Genomic DNA, 19,105 nt, shown 5'->3' with positions numbered 1-19,105 from the left:
GAGTGAAAATAGAATTAAGGGCTTTAATGACGGTGGCAGTCGTCATGTCGGGGAATGGGATGGCGAAGGGAAAACGTGAGTATTCATCGATCACACTGAGGAAATACGTGTGTTGGTCGGAGGAGGGGAGGGGGCCTTGGAAATCCACGCTGAGGCGTTCAAAGGGGCGGGAGGCCTTCACCAGATGTGCGCGGTCTGGCCGGTAGAAATGCGGTTTGCACTCCGCACAGACCTTGGTGATCGTCCTTACTTCCTCGACGGAGTAGGGCAAATTTTGTGCTTTAATGAAGTGGTACAACCGAGTGACCCCTGGGTGACAAAGGCTGTCGTGCAGGACACGGCGTCGGTCTACCTGTGCGCTGGCACATGTACCTCGGGATAGGGCATCTGGGGGCTCGTTGAGTTTGCCAGGGCGATACTTAATCTCGTAGTTATAGGTGGAGAGCTCGATTCTCCACCGCAAGATTTTGTCATTTTTGATCTTGCCCCGCTGTGTGTTGTTGAACATGAAGGCAACCGACCATTGGTCAGTGAGGAAGGTGAATCTCCTGCCGGCCAGGTAATGCCTCCAATGTCGCACAGCCTCAACGATAGCCTGGGCCTCCTTTTCGACGTATGAGTGCCGAATTTCGGAGGCATGGAGGGTGCGGGAAAAGAATGCATGGTTGAGGGTGGCGGCAAGGGCGACGTCCGATGCGTCGCTTTCTACTTGGAAAGGAAGTGTTTCGTCTACAGCGTGCATTCCAGCTTTGGCAATATCAGCTCTGATCCGGGCGAAAGCCTCTTGGGCCTCGGCCGTCAGGGGGAAATGAGTGGAGAGTATGAGTGGGCGGACCTTGTACGCAAAGTTTGGGACCCACTGAGCGTAATACGAGAAGAACCCCAGGCAGCATTTGAGGGCCTTGGGGCAGTGGGGGAGGGGACTCTCCATGAGGGGGCACATGCGGTCGGGATCGGGCCCCAGAACTCCGTTCTGGACCACGTAGCCGAGGATGGCTAAGCGGTTTGTACGAAACACACACTTCTCCTTGTTACACGTGAGGTTGTGGAGAGTGGCGGTGCGGAGAAATTTAGCGAGGTTGGCGTCGTGGTCCTGCTGATCATGGCTGCAGATAGTCACACTGTTGAAGTACGAAAACGTGGCCCGCAAGCCGTACCGGTCGACCATTCGATCCATCTCCCTTTGGAAGACCGAAACCCCATTGGTGACGCCTAAGGGGACCCTAAGGAAGTGATATAGCCGGCCATCTGCCTCGAAGGCGGTGGATGGCCAGTCCGATTTACGGATGGGGAGCTGGTGGTAAGCGGATTTCAGGTCCACTGTTGAGAAGACCCGGTACTGTGCAATCTGGTTAACCATGTCAGGTATGCGTGGGAGGGGGTATGCGTCAAGCTGCGTGTACCTGTTGATGGTCTGGCTGTAGTCCAAAACCATTCGGTTTTTCTCCCCAGACTTAACCACTACCACTTGAGCTCTCCAGGGGCTGTTGCTGGCCTCGATGACGCCCTCCTGAAGCAACCGCTGGACCTCGGACCAGATGAAGGCCTTATCCTGGGTGCTGCACCGTCTGCTCCTGGTAGCGACGGGTTTGCAATCTGGAGTTAGATTGGCAAAGAGGGATGGAGGATCGACCTTTAGAGTCGCGAGGCCGCACACAGTGAGGGGTGGTAAGGGTCCGCCGAATTTAAGGTTCGGGCTCTGGAGGTTGCACTGAAAATCCAGGACAAGGATAAGTGCAATGCAGAAGTTAGGGAGGACGTAGAGGCGAAAACCGTGGAACTCTACCCCTTGGACTGTGAGCGTGACCGTGCAGTACCCCCGGAGCGCTACGCGATGGGATCCGGAGGACAGGGAGATACTTTGATTGGTAGTGTGTACCTTAAGGGAGCAGCGCCTTACCGTATTTGGATGTACAAAGCTCTCGGTGCTCCCCGAGTCCAGTAGGCAGGAGGCCACGTGGCCGTTGACTTTCACGCTGGTGGATGCGTTGGTCAGAGTGTGTGGTCTGGACTGGTCGATTACCATGGATGCGAGTCGTGGTTGATCGTCGGGTAGTGAGGCGGCCACTGCGTCGGGGTCCTGAAACGCCGTTGGTCTCCATGTGCTGCGGGGTGGACAAGATGGCGGCGCCCGGAGGTCCTGGGGGTCACAAAATGGCGGCGCCCATGGAACGCACGTTGCGGGGGTAGAGCAAGATGGCGGCTCCCCTGAAACGCACGTGTTGTGCGGGGGAGAAGATGGCGGCGCCCATTGCTCGCACATGGCCTGGGGTGGAGGGGAGGATATGGGCGCCCATTGTCCGTGACTTGGGAGGGTGGGGGCGACCGCTGCCACTGAGTGGGCGTGGCACACCGCTGCGTAGTGGCCCTTCTTCCCGCAGGCCTTACAAAGGGCAGCGCGGGCCGGGCAGCGTTGGCGGGGGTGTCTTTGTTGGCCGCAAAAATGGCATCGGGGCCCCCTGGAGATCACTGGCTGGCACGTAGCGCAGGCGTATTGGGTGGGTTGCGCCCCCGCTGGGGCACCTGCCTGTGGTGCCGATGAAGCGTAGGAGGAGTGGGCCGCGCGGTTGGGGGCGTAGGACTGTACATTGCGTAGGGCGACCGTCATGGAAAGCGCTAGTGTTTTAGTCTCTGCGAGGTCGCGCCTGGCCCCTTCTAGGAGCCGCTGCCTGATAACATCGGACCCAATCCCAGTCACAAAAGCGTCCCGCATAAGGTGATCTGAGTGCTCCTTAGCTGTAACGTCCTGGCAGTCACAGTCCCGAACTAGTGGGATCAGGGCCCTCCAGAAGTCCTCGATTGACTCACCAGGTAGTTGAGTACGCGTTGCGAGCGCGTGTCTGGCGAAGAGCGTGTTCGTCTTCTGCTCATAATTTTCTTTTGAGTCGAGTCTTAGCATCAGCGTAATTGGGCGCATCCTGGATCAGCGGGAAGATTTTAGAGCTGAGTCTGGAGTACAAGATTTGAATCTTCTGAGCCTCTGGAACAGGGGTTGGCGCTGCGTTGATATACGCTTCAAAACAAGCTAGCCAGTGCTGAAAGTCCTTTCTGGCGTCGCTTGCGTGTGGATCCAGCTGCAGTCGATCTGGTTTAATCCGGAGGTCCATCTTCTGAATCAGATACTAATAAATTGAGGCACGATCAATTTGGCTGGAGACGAAGTTGAATTCAAACCGAGGCTTTATTAGTATCTGAAGTGTGGCCTCCTACAGCAGCTGACGAAATGGCTGCGAGCTGAAGGCCACGCATATTTATAACCCGGCTCCTGGGCGGAGCTGGCATGCAGGGGCCCAGGTGAACCTGTCGTGCAGGTTCTACCGTACAACCCTTAATAAAAGAACACAGTGGTTTACCACAATAGCACAGCATATTTGAATGTAAATAGCCATGGTTTAAATGAAAAGAAATCATGCTGAAAGTAAGTACTTCCCTTGATCCTTTCGGTACCTTATTTAGGCTGTATAGAAATACATTTGGCTTTAATGCCAGAAATTATAGTTTCACCATTTTATTAATCTGCAGTTGTCTTGTCTTTCACAACCCTTGAGCAAGTTCAGTATCAAAATGGAGAAGGGTACCATAGTTTGATGTGGGGGAGGCGGGGGGTGGGGGGCTGTAAGAGGATTCTGGGGATATTGCGAATACATTTCGTGATTTAGTTCCCTTCAATTCCATTGAATAAACATGCCCTGTTTAAAATCTTACTGAGTGGGGGAGTGGATCAAATGTCTTTCAAACAATGTGAGAGTTAGAACAAAGATGTGAACTGTGAAACAAAGCATTTCTGCAGTGAATTTAGACCAAGTTGCCAGACCACTAGCTCATGGCACATGTTTCCTTTCAAGTAATCAGATGATGTGTGGCAACTGGTTTCCTGGCGACAGCAAGGCACTGTGTTGTGAATGCAAATAATAGAATTTGCACTGCTGAGGGGACGTGTTGTCCGGTGGCTGCAGCGATCAAGAGGTTGTGGGTCTCTTGCCCACAATTTTAACTTTCTTTTTTTAAAAAATGCTATTAAGTGCAAATACATGAGATGTGCAGAGGTGCTGTGTTAAAAGAAATGCCAGAGAAATCAGATTGAATTAGATGAACTTCAGTTGTGATTTAGGTAAAGTTATTTATTGAGGAATAAGATTTTTTTTCACCCTTTGTCTTTCAGGCCTGGCAAGCATGAAGAAACGTCGCTACGTTAAGGTGTTCTTGGTGGTGATGGTTCTCCTGTTGTTCTCCTATTACATTTTGTATGATAAAATGAAATCTAGTGGGTATGTTGTTTCACTCCGGTTCATCTCTCGTTTACTACTTCTGGGTGTATAGCTGTTTAATTAAAAGTAGAGTGCTGGTCCCTCTGCTCACGCCTGGTTACTGTTTTCACTTTGGGTGCTGAATACGGAGCTGCGTCTTTTATCATGCCTGTAGCCTTCTCTCATGTTCTCAGTATGGGCTATAATGAAGAGGTAATCAACTCTCCATTACCTTTTCTCTTGCTTTAGAGAATGATAAAATGAATCAAAATGCAACTGGGCTGAGATTGGTCCATAACCTCTCCGCACCCCCCCCCCCCCCCCAACGTCTCTTTACTTCAGCTTTTTCTGGAGCTGCCTTTTTTTTAAAAAAAGTATTTTTATTGGCATTTTCAATTTTACATAGTGAAACTTTTGCGTCCAATATTTCCAATTTATACAGTTCTTATGTACATACAATCTTTCTTGATATATCTTCTCCCCTCCCACCCTCCTCCCTGACCCCTCCTTGGTATCCCCCTCTTCCGCTCTGGGTGTTTTATCGCTGAGCTCCTGTTCTCTCTTCCCCCCCGCCCCCCCCCCCCCCCCCCGTGTTTTTTTGTCAGGCCTTGTGGGTTGGGGGGTGGGGGCTTCCTGTCTTCTCTCTTCCTCCCCCCCCCCCCCTTCTCCATGCTTCTTCCAGTGGTTCCCCGAAGTTACCTCTTCATTTCCTCCCCCCTTCCCTTTTTGTACCTCTTAGTACCTATTGGTGTTGTGTGTTTTTGTCTGCTCTTCCCCGCCCCTCTTTCCCTAGTCACTGTTGGCCACGAACAGGTCTTAGAACAGGCCGACAAATTGCCCCCATGCTTTGAGGAAGCCTTCTTCCGACCATCGGATGGTGTATTTGATCTTCTCCAGATGGAGAAATTCCGACATTTCTGCCAGCCAGTCTGCAGCTGTGGGTGGTGCTGCTGATCGCCAGCCAAGCAGGATTCTCCAGCGTACGATTAGGGAAGCGAAAGCGAGGGCGTCTGCCCTCTTCCCCATGTGTGGCTTTGGCTGCTCTGATACCCCGAGGATTGCCACTCTCGGGCACGGCTCCACCCTCACAACCTTGGACATTGCCTCGAAGAAGGCTGTCCAGAACACTACTAGTCTGCGCCAAGCCCAGAACATGTGGGTGTGGTTGGCTGGGTACCGTTCACATTTATCTTCCACCTCGGGTTCTGATCAGGTGCGCTCTGTGCACCACTTCAAACTGCATGAGGCTGAGCCTTATGCAGGAGGAGGTAGAGTTGGCCCTGCTCAGTGCTTCGCTCCAGAGTCCCCAGCTTGTCCCCCCATTTTTGTCTGGCTTCGCCCAGTGGTAGACTCGCCCTGTCCAGTAGCTGTCCGTAGATGTTCCCAGAGTTCCCCCCTTCCTTACTGTCTGTGTTTATCAGGTCCTCTAATAGTGTGGTTCTCGGAGCCCTGGGGTATCCGACCGTCTCCTTGCGGAGAAAGTGCTTTACCTGAAGATGCCACAAATAGGTTCAAAAACAGCTTATTCCCTGCTGTTACCAGACTTTTAAACAACCCTCTTGTGGACTGATCTGACTAATACTACACTCCTGTATGTTTCACCCGATGTCTGTGTCAATGTATTTATACTGTGTACCTTGTGTTGCCCTATTACGTTGTTATTTTCATGTACTAAACATTCTGTTTGAGCTGCATGGAGAAAAATACTTTTCACTGTACCTTGGTACACATGACACCGGAGGGTCGTTCCCTTGTAGGAGGACTCCTCCATCCTCAGCCATTCCATGGTGGGTTCAGGTGTTCATCCCCTCACGCTCTCCGCCATTGCTGCCCAGTGGTAGTATTGTAGATTCGGTAGTGCCAGACCACCCATGACTTTTCTCCTTTGCGGTATTGATTTGGGGATTCTTGGGTTCTCCCCGCCCCCCAACCCACCCACACACACGCACACACAAAGAATTTTATCTATGCAGTGGAAGAAGGCCTTGGGGATGAAGATTGGTATAGATCTGAACAGGAAGAGGAACCTCGGCAGTACGTTCATTTTGATTATCTGCACTGTCCCCGTCAGGGAGAATGGGAGTGATCCCCACCTCTGTAGGTCCTTTTTAACTTCCTCCACCAGGCTGGTCAGGTTCCACTTGTGGGTCTGTGTCCAGTCCTGAGCTATCTGGATCCCCAGGTAGCGGAATTTGTTTTGGGCTAATTTGAATGGGAGTCCCTCCAGCTTTGTCCCTCCCTGTTTGGGTTCACCGGGAATGCCTCGCTCTTGTCCAGGTTAAGATTGTAACACGAGAAGGTTCCGAGCTCTTTCGGGAGCTGCATGATTGCTCTCAAGTCTTCTTATGGTTCCTTTTCTTTGTTCTTTGTTGTTGTTGTGTTGGTTTGAGTGTTCACCTTGGGGGCATTGTACAGGACTTTCACCCAGGAGGCGAACCCTGCTCCTAGCCCAAACCTCTGGTGTTCTCTCCACTACAGGGGGTGTCATTATTACATTCATCAGCCGCCCCCCCATCCCCACCCCGCCTGTCCTCCCCCACAACTGGCTGGTCCAGTCCACCGAGGAACTGTTTCATCCCTGCACCCCCGTCGGGGGCTCTGAGGTGTACAGCCCTCGATAAAAGGTCTCAAATGCCCTGTTGACCTCTTTTGGCTCAGTTACCAGTCTGCCTCCGCTGTTTTGTATCTGCGCTATTTCCCTCGTGGCTGCTGCTTTCTCAGCTGGTGAGCCAGTAGGTGGCCAGCCTTTTCTCTGTGTTCATAAATGGTCCCCCATGTCTGGCGGAGTTGGTGTACTGCTTTCCTAGTGGATAGCAGGTTAAAGCAGCTTTTTCCTCTCTGCCAGAAGGTCCACGGTCGGAGTAGTTCCTGTCAACCTCCAGGATGGAGTCATTCAATTGTCACCTGGCCACCCTCTCTTCCCTGTCTCTGCGAGCCTCATAGGCTATAATTTCTCCCTTGATCACAGCCTTCAGTGCCTCCCAGAACGAGGAATTTGACTTCCCCATTCTGGTTATTAGTAACACACTCGCCTGTGATGTTTCCTGGCAGAAGGCCTTGTCGTCCAAGTGGTCCGTGTCCAGACTCCATGTGGGGTGCTGGGCACGGCCTGTCTCCAACCTCACGTCGGCCTCTTGAGCTCCCATTCGCTGACATTTTTCCCCCCGTTGTTCCTTTTCCTCCGTTGGAGTTGTTTTTTGTTGGGTTTTCAGGCCAAATTCGTATAAAAGTGTCTTTTTTGATTCTGGCTGGGAGAGAAGAGCCACCTGATATGCGTATGCTCAGCACATCACTGTCACCGGAAGTCTGTGAACTGCCTTCTTGAGCCGCTGCGGTCCATGAGGTATAGGTGCATCCATGCATGTTTAATGGCTACTGCCTCTAAGACTATGAATCCATGTTCACCTGTCCTTGTTCGGACCATTCACATTTTTGATGGACTCTAGGTGTGATTGTCATCATTCCAAGCAGGGTTGTGGAATATTGACACCATTGGCGTGCATGGATGTGTGTAACTTGGTTATATTAAGTAAGGCATTTCACACCCATTGGAGCTGTCACTTCCTTGACTTCTTTGAGCAGGTAACTGTTTTGTTGTGTGGTTGAAACCTAGTCCGGGTCCTTTGCGGGTTTTTCTATTCTCCCGAAGTAAGTTGCTCGAAACAATAGTTTCTTTAAACCATTATTCTTTATTTATAGCTACTTTGTACATATTAAGACCTCTGCCCAAGTTTGGAAATTCAATCCTTCCAGATCCCTGTTAGTCAATCTTGTGATGTGACATTGATTGTTACATCAGCATCATTAGGGGCAGGTTTAGCACAGTGGGCTAAACAGCTGGCTTGTAATGCAGAACAAGGCCAGCAGCGCAGGTTCAATTCCCGTACCAGCCTCCCCGAACAGGCGCTGGAATGTGGCGACTAAGGCTTTTCACAGTAACTTCATTGAAGCCTACTTGTGACAATAAGTGATTATTATTATTAATGTTATTATTATTATGTATGCTTCTGATGTTAACCCTTTTCTCTATATTTTCTTCCAAGTCTTTATCCCGATCATATTTACATCCTCCTATAGCTCTTTCCATCCCACTACAAAGCCTCAGGCACCAAGATGTGAGTCCTTGAGGTGCCTTGACAAATCCCACCCATCTCGTTCTGTTCTCCTTTTGAGGTCGAGGTTGTTCTGTACTCCCCCTTTTGTCGGTGTGAGTGTTCTTATCCTGGATGACTGTAGAGCTTGTAGTAAGTCTCTTATTCTTCTGATTAGTAAGCCAAACCTTTATTGGCTTTCTTTTCAAGGATATTATGGCACTGTAGTTTCTCCTTATGATACCTGTGCAATCTTTGTTGCGGAGTTATTTCGATGATTGTACCTTCCCTCTATTGGCTTAGACCCATACTCTGGTCCTGGGCAATGATCAGCACCGGTAAAGCAGGTGCTCCGTGCCTGTGGTTAGAGTTAAAAGCCTGTTTGTTTCTCTGTTGTCCCTTACCCTCTTGTGGTCATTCGTAGTGACATTGGAGTTAAAGCTTTTGTGTCAGAGATGAAAGGCCTGTTTGTTTCTCTGTGGTTCCTCATGTTGTTTTACACTCTTGTGGTCAATAATAATGACATTGGAGTTAGGCTTTTGTTTCCGAGATGGAAGCAGTGTTCTCAAACTCCGACTCACTTATAACTGATTGTGAGAAACCATTTTGTAGTGGTGAGGTTTGATAATTTAGAGAAACTAGATTAATATCTTTGTATTTCTCACTAAATTCTGTACGGTTTGCACGCCTCTCAGCTTCTCCTTTCACTTGAGGATAGCATGATAACATGGCTCCATGAACAAAGCTATAATTGTTTGCAAAATTGTGCAATAGCTCATTAGCAAATTGCTGCCCATTGTCAGACACTGGTATCCAGGATACCATGTGTAGCATAAATTCTCGATTGGATGACTGCTATTGCTGTGATACGATGGGATCTTTTTACTTCAGTCCGCCGTTAGTAGTAATCATTGACTACAAGGAAGGTTTCTCTTTTTCACCGCCCCCAACCCCAAATTCAAAGAAATCCATTCCCAAGCACTCCCAAAACCGTAACGTTTACAATGGTTCATTTGGTTCTTAGCTGTTTATGGCACAAGTAAGACGGTTAGAAAATAATTTCCTCCATAGTGAGTAATGCCTGGCCACCAGACTGATTACTGTGCACTCGCAAAGGTTAGGTGGGGTTACTGGGTTATGAGGATAGGGTGGAGGCATGGGTTTAAGTAGGGTGCTCTTTCCAAGGGCTGGTGCAGACTCGATGGGCCAAATGGCCTCCTTATGCATTGCAAATTCTATGCTTCTATGTCCTACAAACTGAATGGTCTCACTTGATTTTCTCCGTGGGACCGTTCCTCCATGAACAAAACACCCTGTTCTATTTTTTGAGCTCCGTTTGCATCGCAAATTATTCTGATTTTACAAATGTTAAATCCTCTCCTGTCTGTTGGGGATCTGAAAATGATCTATCTCTGACTCCCACGATGATTCTGTCACGAATCAACTTGTTCCTTAAAATTTTGTAGCTGAAGTTCTCAGCCAGCTTATATAGATCATTGGTGAATGAATCCATGTTTTCACCAGGTCTTTGCTTCCTTTTGTTAAATTCAGCCCTTTCAATTATTAGGTTTCAACAGGCACTGAAATATGAATCTAAAAGCTTGCAGGAAGTTGAAGCTCATAAAAAGTTGAAATCTGTCAAGCCCCCCCGCCCCCCGTCTTGTTTTCATAACATCAGCTGTAGATCCTGCTGCATCACGTGGCAGCTTGACGTGGTATCTTTGATCTCTTTTGTGTAATCAGAAGCAGTTCTGTACCGTGTCAACTTATTTCTCTGGTTGTCCCAGTTTTGGACCTGTTACAAGCCTACAGTGCTCCAGAATTATTTGGGGGGGGGGGGGGGGAGTGGTATTGTGAATTCCTTGTTTCTACTGAGCCTTGGGATTGTTGCTGCTTCGCTTGTGTTGCTCGTTGCTTCGGCTCTGCGCTCACTGCCATCCTGACTCCGGGTCTGTGTCTCCACTTCTTCTGCACATGCAATGTTCCGCCTCTGGTTAGTTTTGAATTTGTTTCCTTTACCCTTCTTTCAAGGATCTCTTTTTCTTGCCAGCTCTGTACTTTCTCATTTAATCTTTATTGTCACAAGTAGGCTTACATTAACACCGCAATGAAGTTACCATGAAAAGCCCCGAATCGCCACAATCCGGCGTCTGTTCGGGTACACGGAGGGAGAATTCAGAATGTCCAAATTACCGAACAGCAAGTCTTTCGGGACTTGGGGGAGGAAATCGGAGCACCCGGATGAAACCCGTGCAGACACTGGGAGAACGTGCAAACTCCACACAGGCAGTGACCCAAGCCGGGAATCGAACTTAGGACCCTGGTGCTGCAGTGGTTAGCAACAGTGCTAACCACTGTGCTACCGTGCTTTCTAAGGTTCTCTGGATCTTTTACTCGCTGTCACCATGTTTTGTTGTGCGGTTGGAATCTATTTGGGTTTCTTAGGGTTGGAACTTATCTTCCTTCCAGATCTCTGTCACTCAAATGTGTGATCTGACATAATTACATCAGCATCATGTGTGCTTCTGATGTTAATCCAGTGTAAACTTGGGTTTGACATTAGCAGTAACATCGATGATGGCATTATGTCTGATTAGCCATGCCCATAGGAAGGTTCATTAAAAGATGTGAAACCCACTCTGGAGAAAGTTGTACAGAAAAGGAAACTGCAAAGCCACCTATTAATGGTGGTTGTAACATTAGGGAAACCTCAAGATATAAACTACAAGCAATGGTACTGGTTTTGGCTTCTAGCAAAAGCATCCATCACCCAGCAGGTTTTTGTGATGATGCCGTATTAGCAGACCTATGGTTAAGATTAGCTCTTTTGGGTGTCGGTTGTGGCTGAGGATCAATCTAAATGGGACTCTTGCATCTACTGCAATGTTGCAAGTTATCTCCGAGCAGCTTGGTTTTTTCTTTACTGTCTTTTGTGCCTTATACTTACTTTCTCATCCTTTGGCGGCACGGTAGCACAGTGGTTATCACAGTTGCTTCACAGCTGCAGGGTCCCAGGTTCAATTCCCGGCTGGGTCACTGTCTGTGCGGAGTCTGCACGTTCTCCCCGTGTCTGCGTGGGTTTCCTCCGGTTTCCTCCCACAGTCCAAAGATGTGGACGTTAGGTGGATTGGCCATGCTAAATTTCCTCTTAATGTTCAAAGTGGTTGGGTGGGGCTACTGAGTTATGGGGATAGGGTGGAGGTGTGGACTTAGGTGGGGTGCTCTTTCCAAGGGCCGGTGCAGACTTGATGGGCCGAATGGCCCCCTGCACTGTAAATTCTATGATTCTGATTCTTTAAGACTCGAACACTGCTTCTATATCTGGAAAGCTTCTTGAGCCCCTCTCTTAAACATCCAGACAGACGCAAGATAAAATCATCATCACATCCCTACCTTTTAGCATTAACACCACCATCCCCAAAATAAAATTGGAATCGTTCTGATTTTCACAATGCAATGTGCTCAATGATCATTCATTTTTCATTCCTTCTGAGCTGCAGAATGCAGTCTTGTTGCAATCATTATTTCCTTCCAATTATGATCCAGGCTGATGTCACTCAACTAACATGTCTTGGATTATTGTTTTGCCCTGCTCTTTGAGAAATTGTTGTTAGCTCTGTGCAGGAGGCCTTGGCCCTACATGCTGCTTTTCTCAATAGTAAAGCTGGTTTCTCCAGAAGTAAGTGGTCTGCAGGTTTCCCAACCTTTGGCTGCAATCTACTGAAATGGGTATTGTGTCTCCAGAGTACTGCAGCTGGAAATACACAGACCTTTGTCTGCACGAATTGTACAGGTGCACTGTCCTAACTGTCGTACCTGCCAAACGAACCCCATTCTCTGAAAGGTGATGGACTCTCAGCTACTTGGGATGCACAGCTTCATTGCAGGTTGTGAGAACGATGGTGCTGGGGCCGCAGAAAACTTGGGCGGAACTCTCCCACAAAAATGTACAAGTGTCGTCTCCGGCTATTCCTGCTGGGTGGATCGGCGCATTCCTATCGCAATAGAAATTATTTTGGAGCCATGGGTGATTTGCGCCATGGAATCCGAAGAAGTCGGCAAGCCCAGATCCTCCGAGATCTGGGTGCCATTTTTAAAGTGCGCAATGATCTTAGAATAACGCTACAGCCTCTCCTCCCCAATAACACTACAGCCTCCCTTCCCCAACCCCCTCCCCAATAACACTACAGCCTCCCTTCCCCAACCCCCTCCCCAATAACACTACAGCCTCCCTTCCCCAACCCTCTCCCCAATAACACTACAGCCTCCCTTCCCCAACCCCCTAACCCAATAACACTACAGCCTCCCTTCCCCAACCCCCTCCCCAATAACACTACAGCCTCCCTTCCCCAACCCCCTCCCCAATAACACTACAGCCTCCCTTCCCCAACCCCCTCCCCAATAACCCTACCGCCTCTCCTCCTCAAGCACCTCCCCAATAACACCACAGCCTCTCTTCCCCAACCCCCTCCCCATTAACACTACAGCCTCCCTTCCACAACCCTCTCCCCAATAACCCTACCGCCTCCCTTCCCCAACCCCCTCCCCAATAACACTACAGCCTCCCTTCCCCAACACCCTCCCCAATAACACTACAGCCTCCCTTCCACAATCCTCTCCCCAATAACACTACAGCCTCCCTTCCCCAACCCCCTCCCCAATAACACTACAGCCTCCCTTCCCCAACCCCCTAACCCAATAACACTACAGCCTCCCTTCCCCAACCCTCTCCCCAATAACACTACAGCCTCCCTTCCCCAACCCCCTAACCCAATAACACTACAGCCTCCCTTCCCCAACCCCCTCCCCAATAACACTACAGCCTCCCTTCCCCAACCCCCTAACCCAATAACACTACAGCCTCCCTTCCCCAACCCCCTCCCCAATAACACTACAGCCTCCCTTCCCCAACCCCCTCCCCAATAACCCTACCGCCTCTCCTCCTCAAGCACCTCCCCAATAACACCACAGCCTCTCCCCCCAACCCCCTCCCCAATAACACCACAGCCTCTCCCCCCCCCAACCCCCTCCCCAATAACACCACAGCCTCTCCTCCCCAATAACACTACAGCCTCCCTTCCCCAACCCCCTCCCCAATAACACTACAGCCTCCCTTCCCCAACCCCCTAACCCAATAACACTACAGCCTCCCTTCCCCAACCCTCTCCCCAATAACACTACAGCCTCCCTTCCCCAACCCCCTAACCCAATAACACTACAGCCTCCCTTCCCCAACCCCCTCCCCAATAACACTACAGCCTCCCTTCCCCAACCCCCTAACCCAATAACATTACAGCCTCCCTTCCCCAACCCCCTCCCCAATAACACTACAGCCTCCCTTCCCCAACCCCCTCCCCAATAACCCTACCGCCTCTCCTCCTCAAGCACCTCCCCAATAACACCACAGCCTCTCCCCCCAACCCCCTCCCCAATAACACCACAGCCTCTCCCCCCCCCCAACCCCCTCCCCAATAACACCACAGCCTCTCCTCCCCAATAACACTACAGCCTTCCTTCCGCAACCCTCTCCCCAATAACACCACAACCTCTCCTCCCCAACCCCCTCCCCAATAACACTACAGCCTCCCTTCCCCAACCCCCTCCCCAATAACACCACAGCCTCCCTTCCCCAACCCCCTCCCCAATAAGACTACAGCCTCTCCTCCCCAATAACACTACAGCCTCTCCTCCCCAAACCCCTCCCCAATAAGACTACAGCCTCTCCTCCCCAATAACACCACAGCCTCCCCTCCCCATAACACTACAACCCCTCCTCCCCAACCCCCCATAACACCACAGCCTCTCCTCCCCAACCCACTCCCCATAACACCACAGCCTCTCCTCCCCAACCACCTCCCCAATAACACCACAGCCTCTTCCCCCCCCCCCAACCCCCTCCCCAATAACACCACAGCCTCTCCCCCCCCCCAACCCCCTCCCCAATAACACCACAGCCTCTCCTCCCCAATAACACTACAGCCTTCCTTCCGCAACCCTCTCCCCAATAACACCACAACCTCTCCTCCCCAACCCCCTCCCCAATAACCCTACAGCCTCTCCTCCCCAACCCCCTCCCCCATAACACCACAGCCTCTCCTCCCCAACCCCCTCTCCAATAACACCACAGCCTCTCCTCCCCAATCCCCAATAACACCACAGCTTCTCCTCCCCAATCCCCCATAACACCACAGCCTCTTCTCCCCAATCCCCCATAACACCACAGCTTCTCCTCCCCAATCCCCAATAACACCACAGCTTCTCCTCCCCAACCCCCAATAACACCACAGCCTCTCCCCCCCCCCCCAACCCCCTCCCCAATAACACCACAGCCTCTCCTCCCCAATAACACTACAGCCTTCCTTCCACAACCCCCTCCCCAATAACACTACAGCCTCTCCTCCCCAATAACACCACAGCCTCCCCTCCCCATAACACTACAACCCCTCCTCCTCAACCCCCCATAACATCACAGCCTCCCCTCCCCAACCCTCCCATTACACCACAGCCTCTCCTCCTGAACTTCCTCTCCAATAACAGTACAGCCTCTCCTCCCCCATAACACCACAGCCTCTCCTCCCCAACCCCCTCCCCCATAACACCACAGCCTCTCCTCCCCAACCCCCTCCCCCATAACACCACAGCCTCTCCTCCCGAACCCCCTCCCCAATAACACTACAGCTTCTCCTCCTGAACTTCCTCTCCAATAACAGTACAGCCTCTCCTCCCCCATAACACCACAGCCTCTCCTCCCCAACCCCCTCCCCCATAACACCACAGCCTCTCCTCCTGAACTTCCTCTCCAATAACAGTACAGCCTCTCCTCCCCCATAACACCACAGCCTCTCCTCCCCAACCCCCTCCCCCATAACACCACAGCCTCTCCTCCTGAACTTCCTCTCCAATAACAGTACAGCCTCTCCTCCCCCATAACACCACAGCCTCTCCTCCCCAACCCCCTCCCCCATAACACCACAGCCTCTCCTCCCCAACCCCCTCCCCCATAACACCACAGCCTCTCCTCCCGAACCCCCTCTCCAATAACACTACAGCTTCTCCTCCCCCATAACACCACAGCCTCTCCTCCCCAACCCCCTCCCCAATAACACTACAGCCTCTCATCCCCAACCCCCATAACACCACAGCCTCTCCACCCCAACCCCCCATAACACCACAGCCTCTCCTCCCCAACCCCCCATAACATGACAGCCTCCCCTCCCCAACGCCCCCTTAACACTGCAGCCTCTCCTCCCCAACCCCCCCCCCCATAACACCACAGCCTCTCCTCCCCAACCCCCCCCCCCATAACACCACAGCCTCCCCTCCCCAATAACGCTACAGCCTCTCTTCCCCAACCCCCTCCCCAATAACACCACAGCCTCTCCTCCCCAACCCCCCATAACACCACAACCTCTCCTCCCCAACCCCCTCCCCAATAACACTACAGCCTCTCCTCTCCAACCCCCCATAACACCACAGCCTCTCCTCCCCAACCCCCTCCCCAATAACACTACAGCCTCTCCTCCGCAACCCCCCACCCCAATAGCACGACAGCCTCTCCTCCCCAACCCCCTCATAACACCACTGCCTCCCCTCACCAACCCCCCATAACACCACAGCCTCTCCTCCCCAACCCCCTCCCCAGTAACACCACAGCCTCTCCTCCCCAACCCCCTCATAACACCACTGCCTCCCCTCACCAACCCCCCATAACACCACAGCCTCTCCTCCCCAACCCCCTCCCCAGTAACACTACAGCCTCTCCTCTCCAACCTCCCATAACACCACAGCCTCTCCTCCCCAACCCCCTCCCCAGTAACACTACAGCCTCTCCTCTCCAACCTCCCATAACACTACAGCCTCTCCTCCCGAATAACACCACAGCCTCTCCTTCCCAATCCCCCATAACACTACAGCCTCTCCTCCACAACCCCCTATAACACCACAGCCTCTCCTCCCCAACCCCCTATAACACCACAGCCTCTCCTCCCCAACCCCCTCCCCAATAACACCACAGTCTCTCCTTCCCATTCCCCCATAACACCACAGCCTCTCCTCCCCAACCCCCCATAACACCACAGCCTCTCCTCCACAACCCCCTATAACACCACAGCCTCTCCTCCCCAACCCCCCATAACACCACAGCCTCTCCTCCCCAACCCCCACCCCAATAACACCACAGCCTCTCCTCCGCAACCCCCCACCCCAATAGCATGACTGCCTCTCCTCCCCAACCCCCCCCCAGTAACACCACAGCCTCTCCTCCCCAACCCCCCATAACACCACAGCCTCCCCTCCCTAACCCCCTCCCCAATAATGCTACAGCCTCTCCTCCCCAAACCCCCTCCCCAATAATACTACAGCCTCTCCTCCCAACCCCCCATAACACCACATCCTCTCCTCCCCAAACCCCCTCCCCATAACACGACAGCCTCCCCTCCCCAACCCCCTCCCCAATAATGCTACAGCCTCTCCTCCCCAAACCCCCTCCCCCACAACACCACAGCCTCCCCTCGGCAACCCCCTCCCCCATAACACCACAGCCTCCCCTCCCGAACCCCCCCATAACACCACAGCCTCCCCTCCCAACCCCCTCCCCCATAACACTACAGCCTCTCCTCCCCAACCCCCTCCCCAATAACACTACAGCCTCTCCTCCCCAACCCCCTCCCCAATAACACTACAGCCTCTCCTCCGCAACCCCCCACCCCAATAGCACGACAGCCTCTCCTCCCCAACCCCCTCCCCAATAACACCACAGCCTCTCCTCCCCAACCCCCTCCCCAATAACACTACAGCCTCTCCTCCGCAACCCCCCACCCCAATAGCACGACAGCCTCTCCTCCCCAACCCCCTCATAACACCACTGCCTCCCCTCACCAACCCCCCATAACACCACAGCCTCTCCTCCCCAACCCCTTCCCCAGTAACACCACAGCCTCTCCTCCCAACCCCCTCATAACACCACTGCCTCCCCTCACCAACCCCCCATAACACCACAGCCTCTCCTCCCCAACCCCCTCCCCAGTAACACTACAGCCTCTCCTCTCCAACCTTCCATAACACCGCAGCCTCTCCTCCCGAACCCCCTCTCCAATAACACTACAGCCTCTCCTCCCGAATAACACCACAGCCTCTCCTTCCCAATCCCCCATAACACCACAGCCTCTCCTCCCCCATAACACTACAGCCTCTCCTCCACAACCCCCTATAACACCACAGCCTCTCCTCCCCAACCCCCTCCCCAATAACACCACAGTCTCTCCTTCCCATTCCCCCATAACACCACAGCCTCTCCTCCCCAACCCCCCATAACACCACAACCTCTCCTCCACAACCCCCTATAACACCACAGCCTCTCCTCCCCAACCCCCTCCCCAATAACACCACAGTCTCTCCTTCCCATTCCCCCATAACACCACAGCCTCTCCTCCCCAACCCCCCATAACACCACAGCCTCTCCTCCCCAACCCCCTCCCCAATAACACCACAGCCTCTCCTCCGCAAGCCCCCACCCCAATAGCATGACTGCCTCTCCTCCCCAACCCCCTCCCCAGTAACACCACAGCCTCTCCTCCCCAACCCCCCATAACACCACAGCCTCCCCTCCCTAACCCCCTCCCCAATAATGCTACAGCCTCTCCTCCCCAAACCCCCTCCCCAATAATACTACAGCCTCTCCTCCCAACCCCCCATAACACCACATCCTCTCCTCCCCAAACCCCCTCCCCATAACACGACAGCCTCCCCTCCCCAACCCCCTCCCCAATAATGCTACAGCCTCTCCTCCCCAAACCCCCTCCCCCACAACACCACAGCCTCCCCTCGGCAACCCCCTCCCCCATAACACCACAGCCTCCCCTCCCGAACCCCCCCATAACACCACAGCCTCCCCTCCCAACCCCCTGCCCCATAACACTACAGCCTCTCCTCCCCAACCCCCTCCCCAATAACACTACAGCCTCTCCTCCCCAACCCCCCATAACACCACAGCCTCTCCTCCCCAACCCCCCCATAACACCAGAGCCTCCTCCCGAACCCCCTCCCCAATAACACTACAGCCTCCCCTCCCCAACCCCCTCCCCAATAACGCTACAGCCTCTCCTCCCCAAACCCCCATAACACCACAGCCTTCCCTCCCCAATAACGCTACAGCCTCTCCTCCCAACGCCCTCACAACACCACAGCCTCCCCTCCTTAACCCCCCATAACATCACAGCCTCCCCTCCCCAACCCTCCCATTACACCACAGCCTCTCCTCCCGAACTTCCTCTCCAATAACAGTACAGCCTCTCCTCCCCTATAACACCACAGCCTCTCCTCCCCAACCCCCTCCCCCATAACACCACAGCCTCTCCTCCCGAACCCCCTCTCCAATAACACTACAGCTTCTCCTCCCCCATAACACCACAGCCTCTCCTCCCCAACCCCCTCCCCCATAACACTACAGCCTCTCCTCCCCAACCCCCTCCCCAATAACACCACAGCCTCTCCACCCCAACCCCCCATAACACCACAGCCTCTCCTCCCCAACCCCCCATAACATGACAGCCTCCCCTCCCCAACGCCCCCTTAACACTGCAGCCTCTCCTCCCCAAGCCCCCCCCCCCATAACACCACAGCCTCTCCTCCCCAACCCCCCCCCATAACACCACAGCCTCCCCTCCCCAATAACGCTACAGCCTCTCTTCCCCAACCCCCTCCCCAATAACGCTACAGCCTCTCTTCCCCAACCCGCCCGTAACACTACAGCCTCTCTTCCCCAACCCG

At 52.8% G+C, this 19,105-nt stretch overlaps 1 protein-coding gene across 15 annotated transcripts in view; it reads left to right on the top strand.

Annotated features, from left to right (window-relative positions):
* LOC140427824 (type 2 lactosamine alpha-2,3-sialyltransferase-like) overlaps window positions 1-19,105 on the top strand; it is a 236,019-nt gene that overhangs the window by 133,360 nt on the left and 83,554 nt on the right. For 12 of the 15 annotated variants that reach the window (XM_072513533.1, XM_072513535.1, XM_072513531.1 and 9 more), the window contains one exon: window positions 4,163-4,268. In XM_072513533.1, coding sequence (XP_072369634.1) covers window positions 4,174-4,268 — 95 coding nt within the window. In that variant the 5' untranslated portion in view covers window positions 4,163-4,173. Of the gene's footprint in view, window positions 1-3,917; window positions 4,047-4,162; window positions 4,269-19,105 lie in introns of those variants that run through there. The other 3 variants (XM_072513541.1, XM_072513528.1, XM_072513538.1) reach the window with 2 other exon arrangements.

This window comes from Scyliorhinus torazame, chromosome 8 (genome assembly GCF_047496885.1).
Source record: "Scyliorhinus torazame isolate Kashiwa2021f chromosome 8, sScyTor2.1, whole genome shotgun sequence".
Lineage (NCBI taxonomy): Eukaryota > Metazoa > Chordata > Chondrichthyes > Carcharhiniformes > Scyliorhinidae > Scyliorhinus > Scyliorhinus torazame.
Note: the sequence above shows the minus strand (reverse complement) of the source record. Positions and strands in the feature narration are given on the sequence as shown.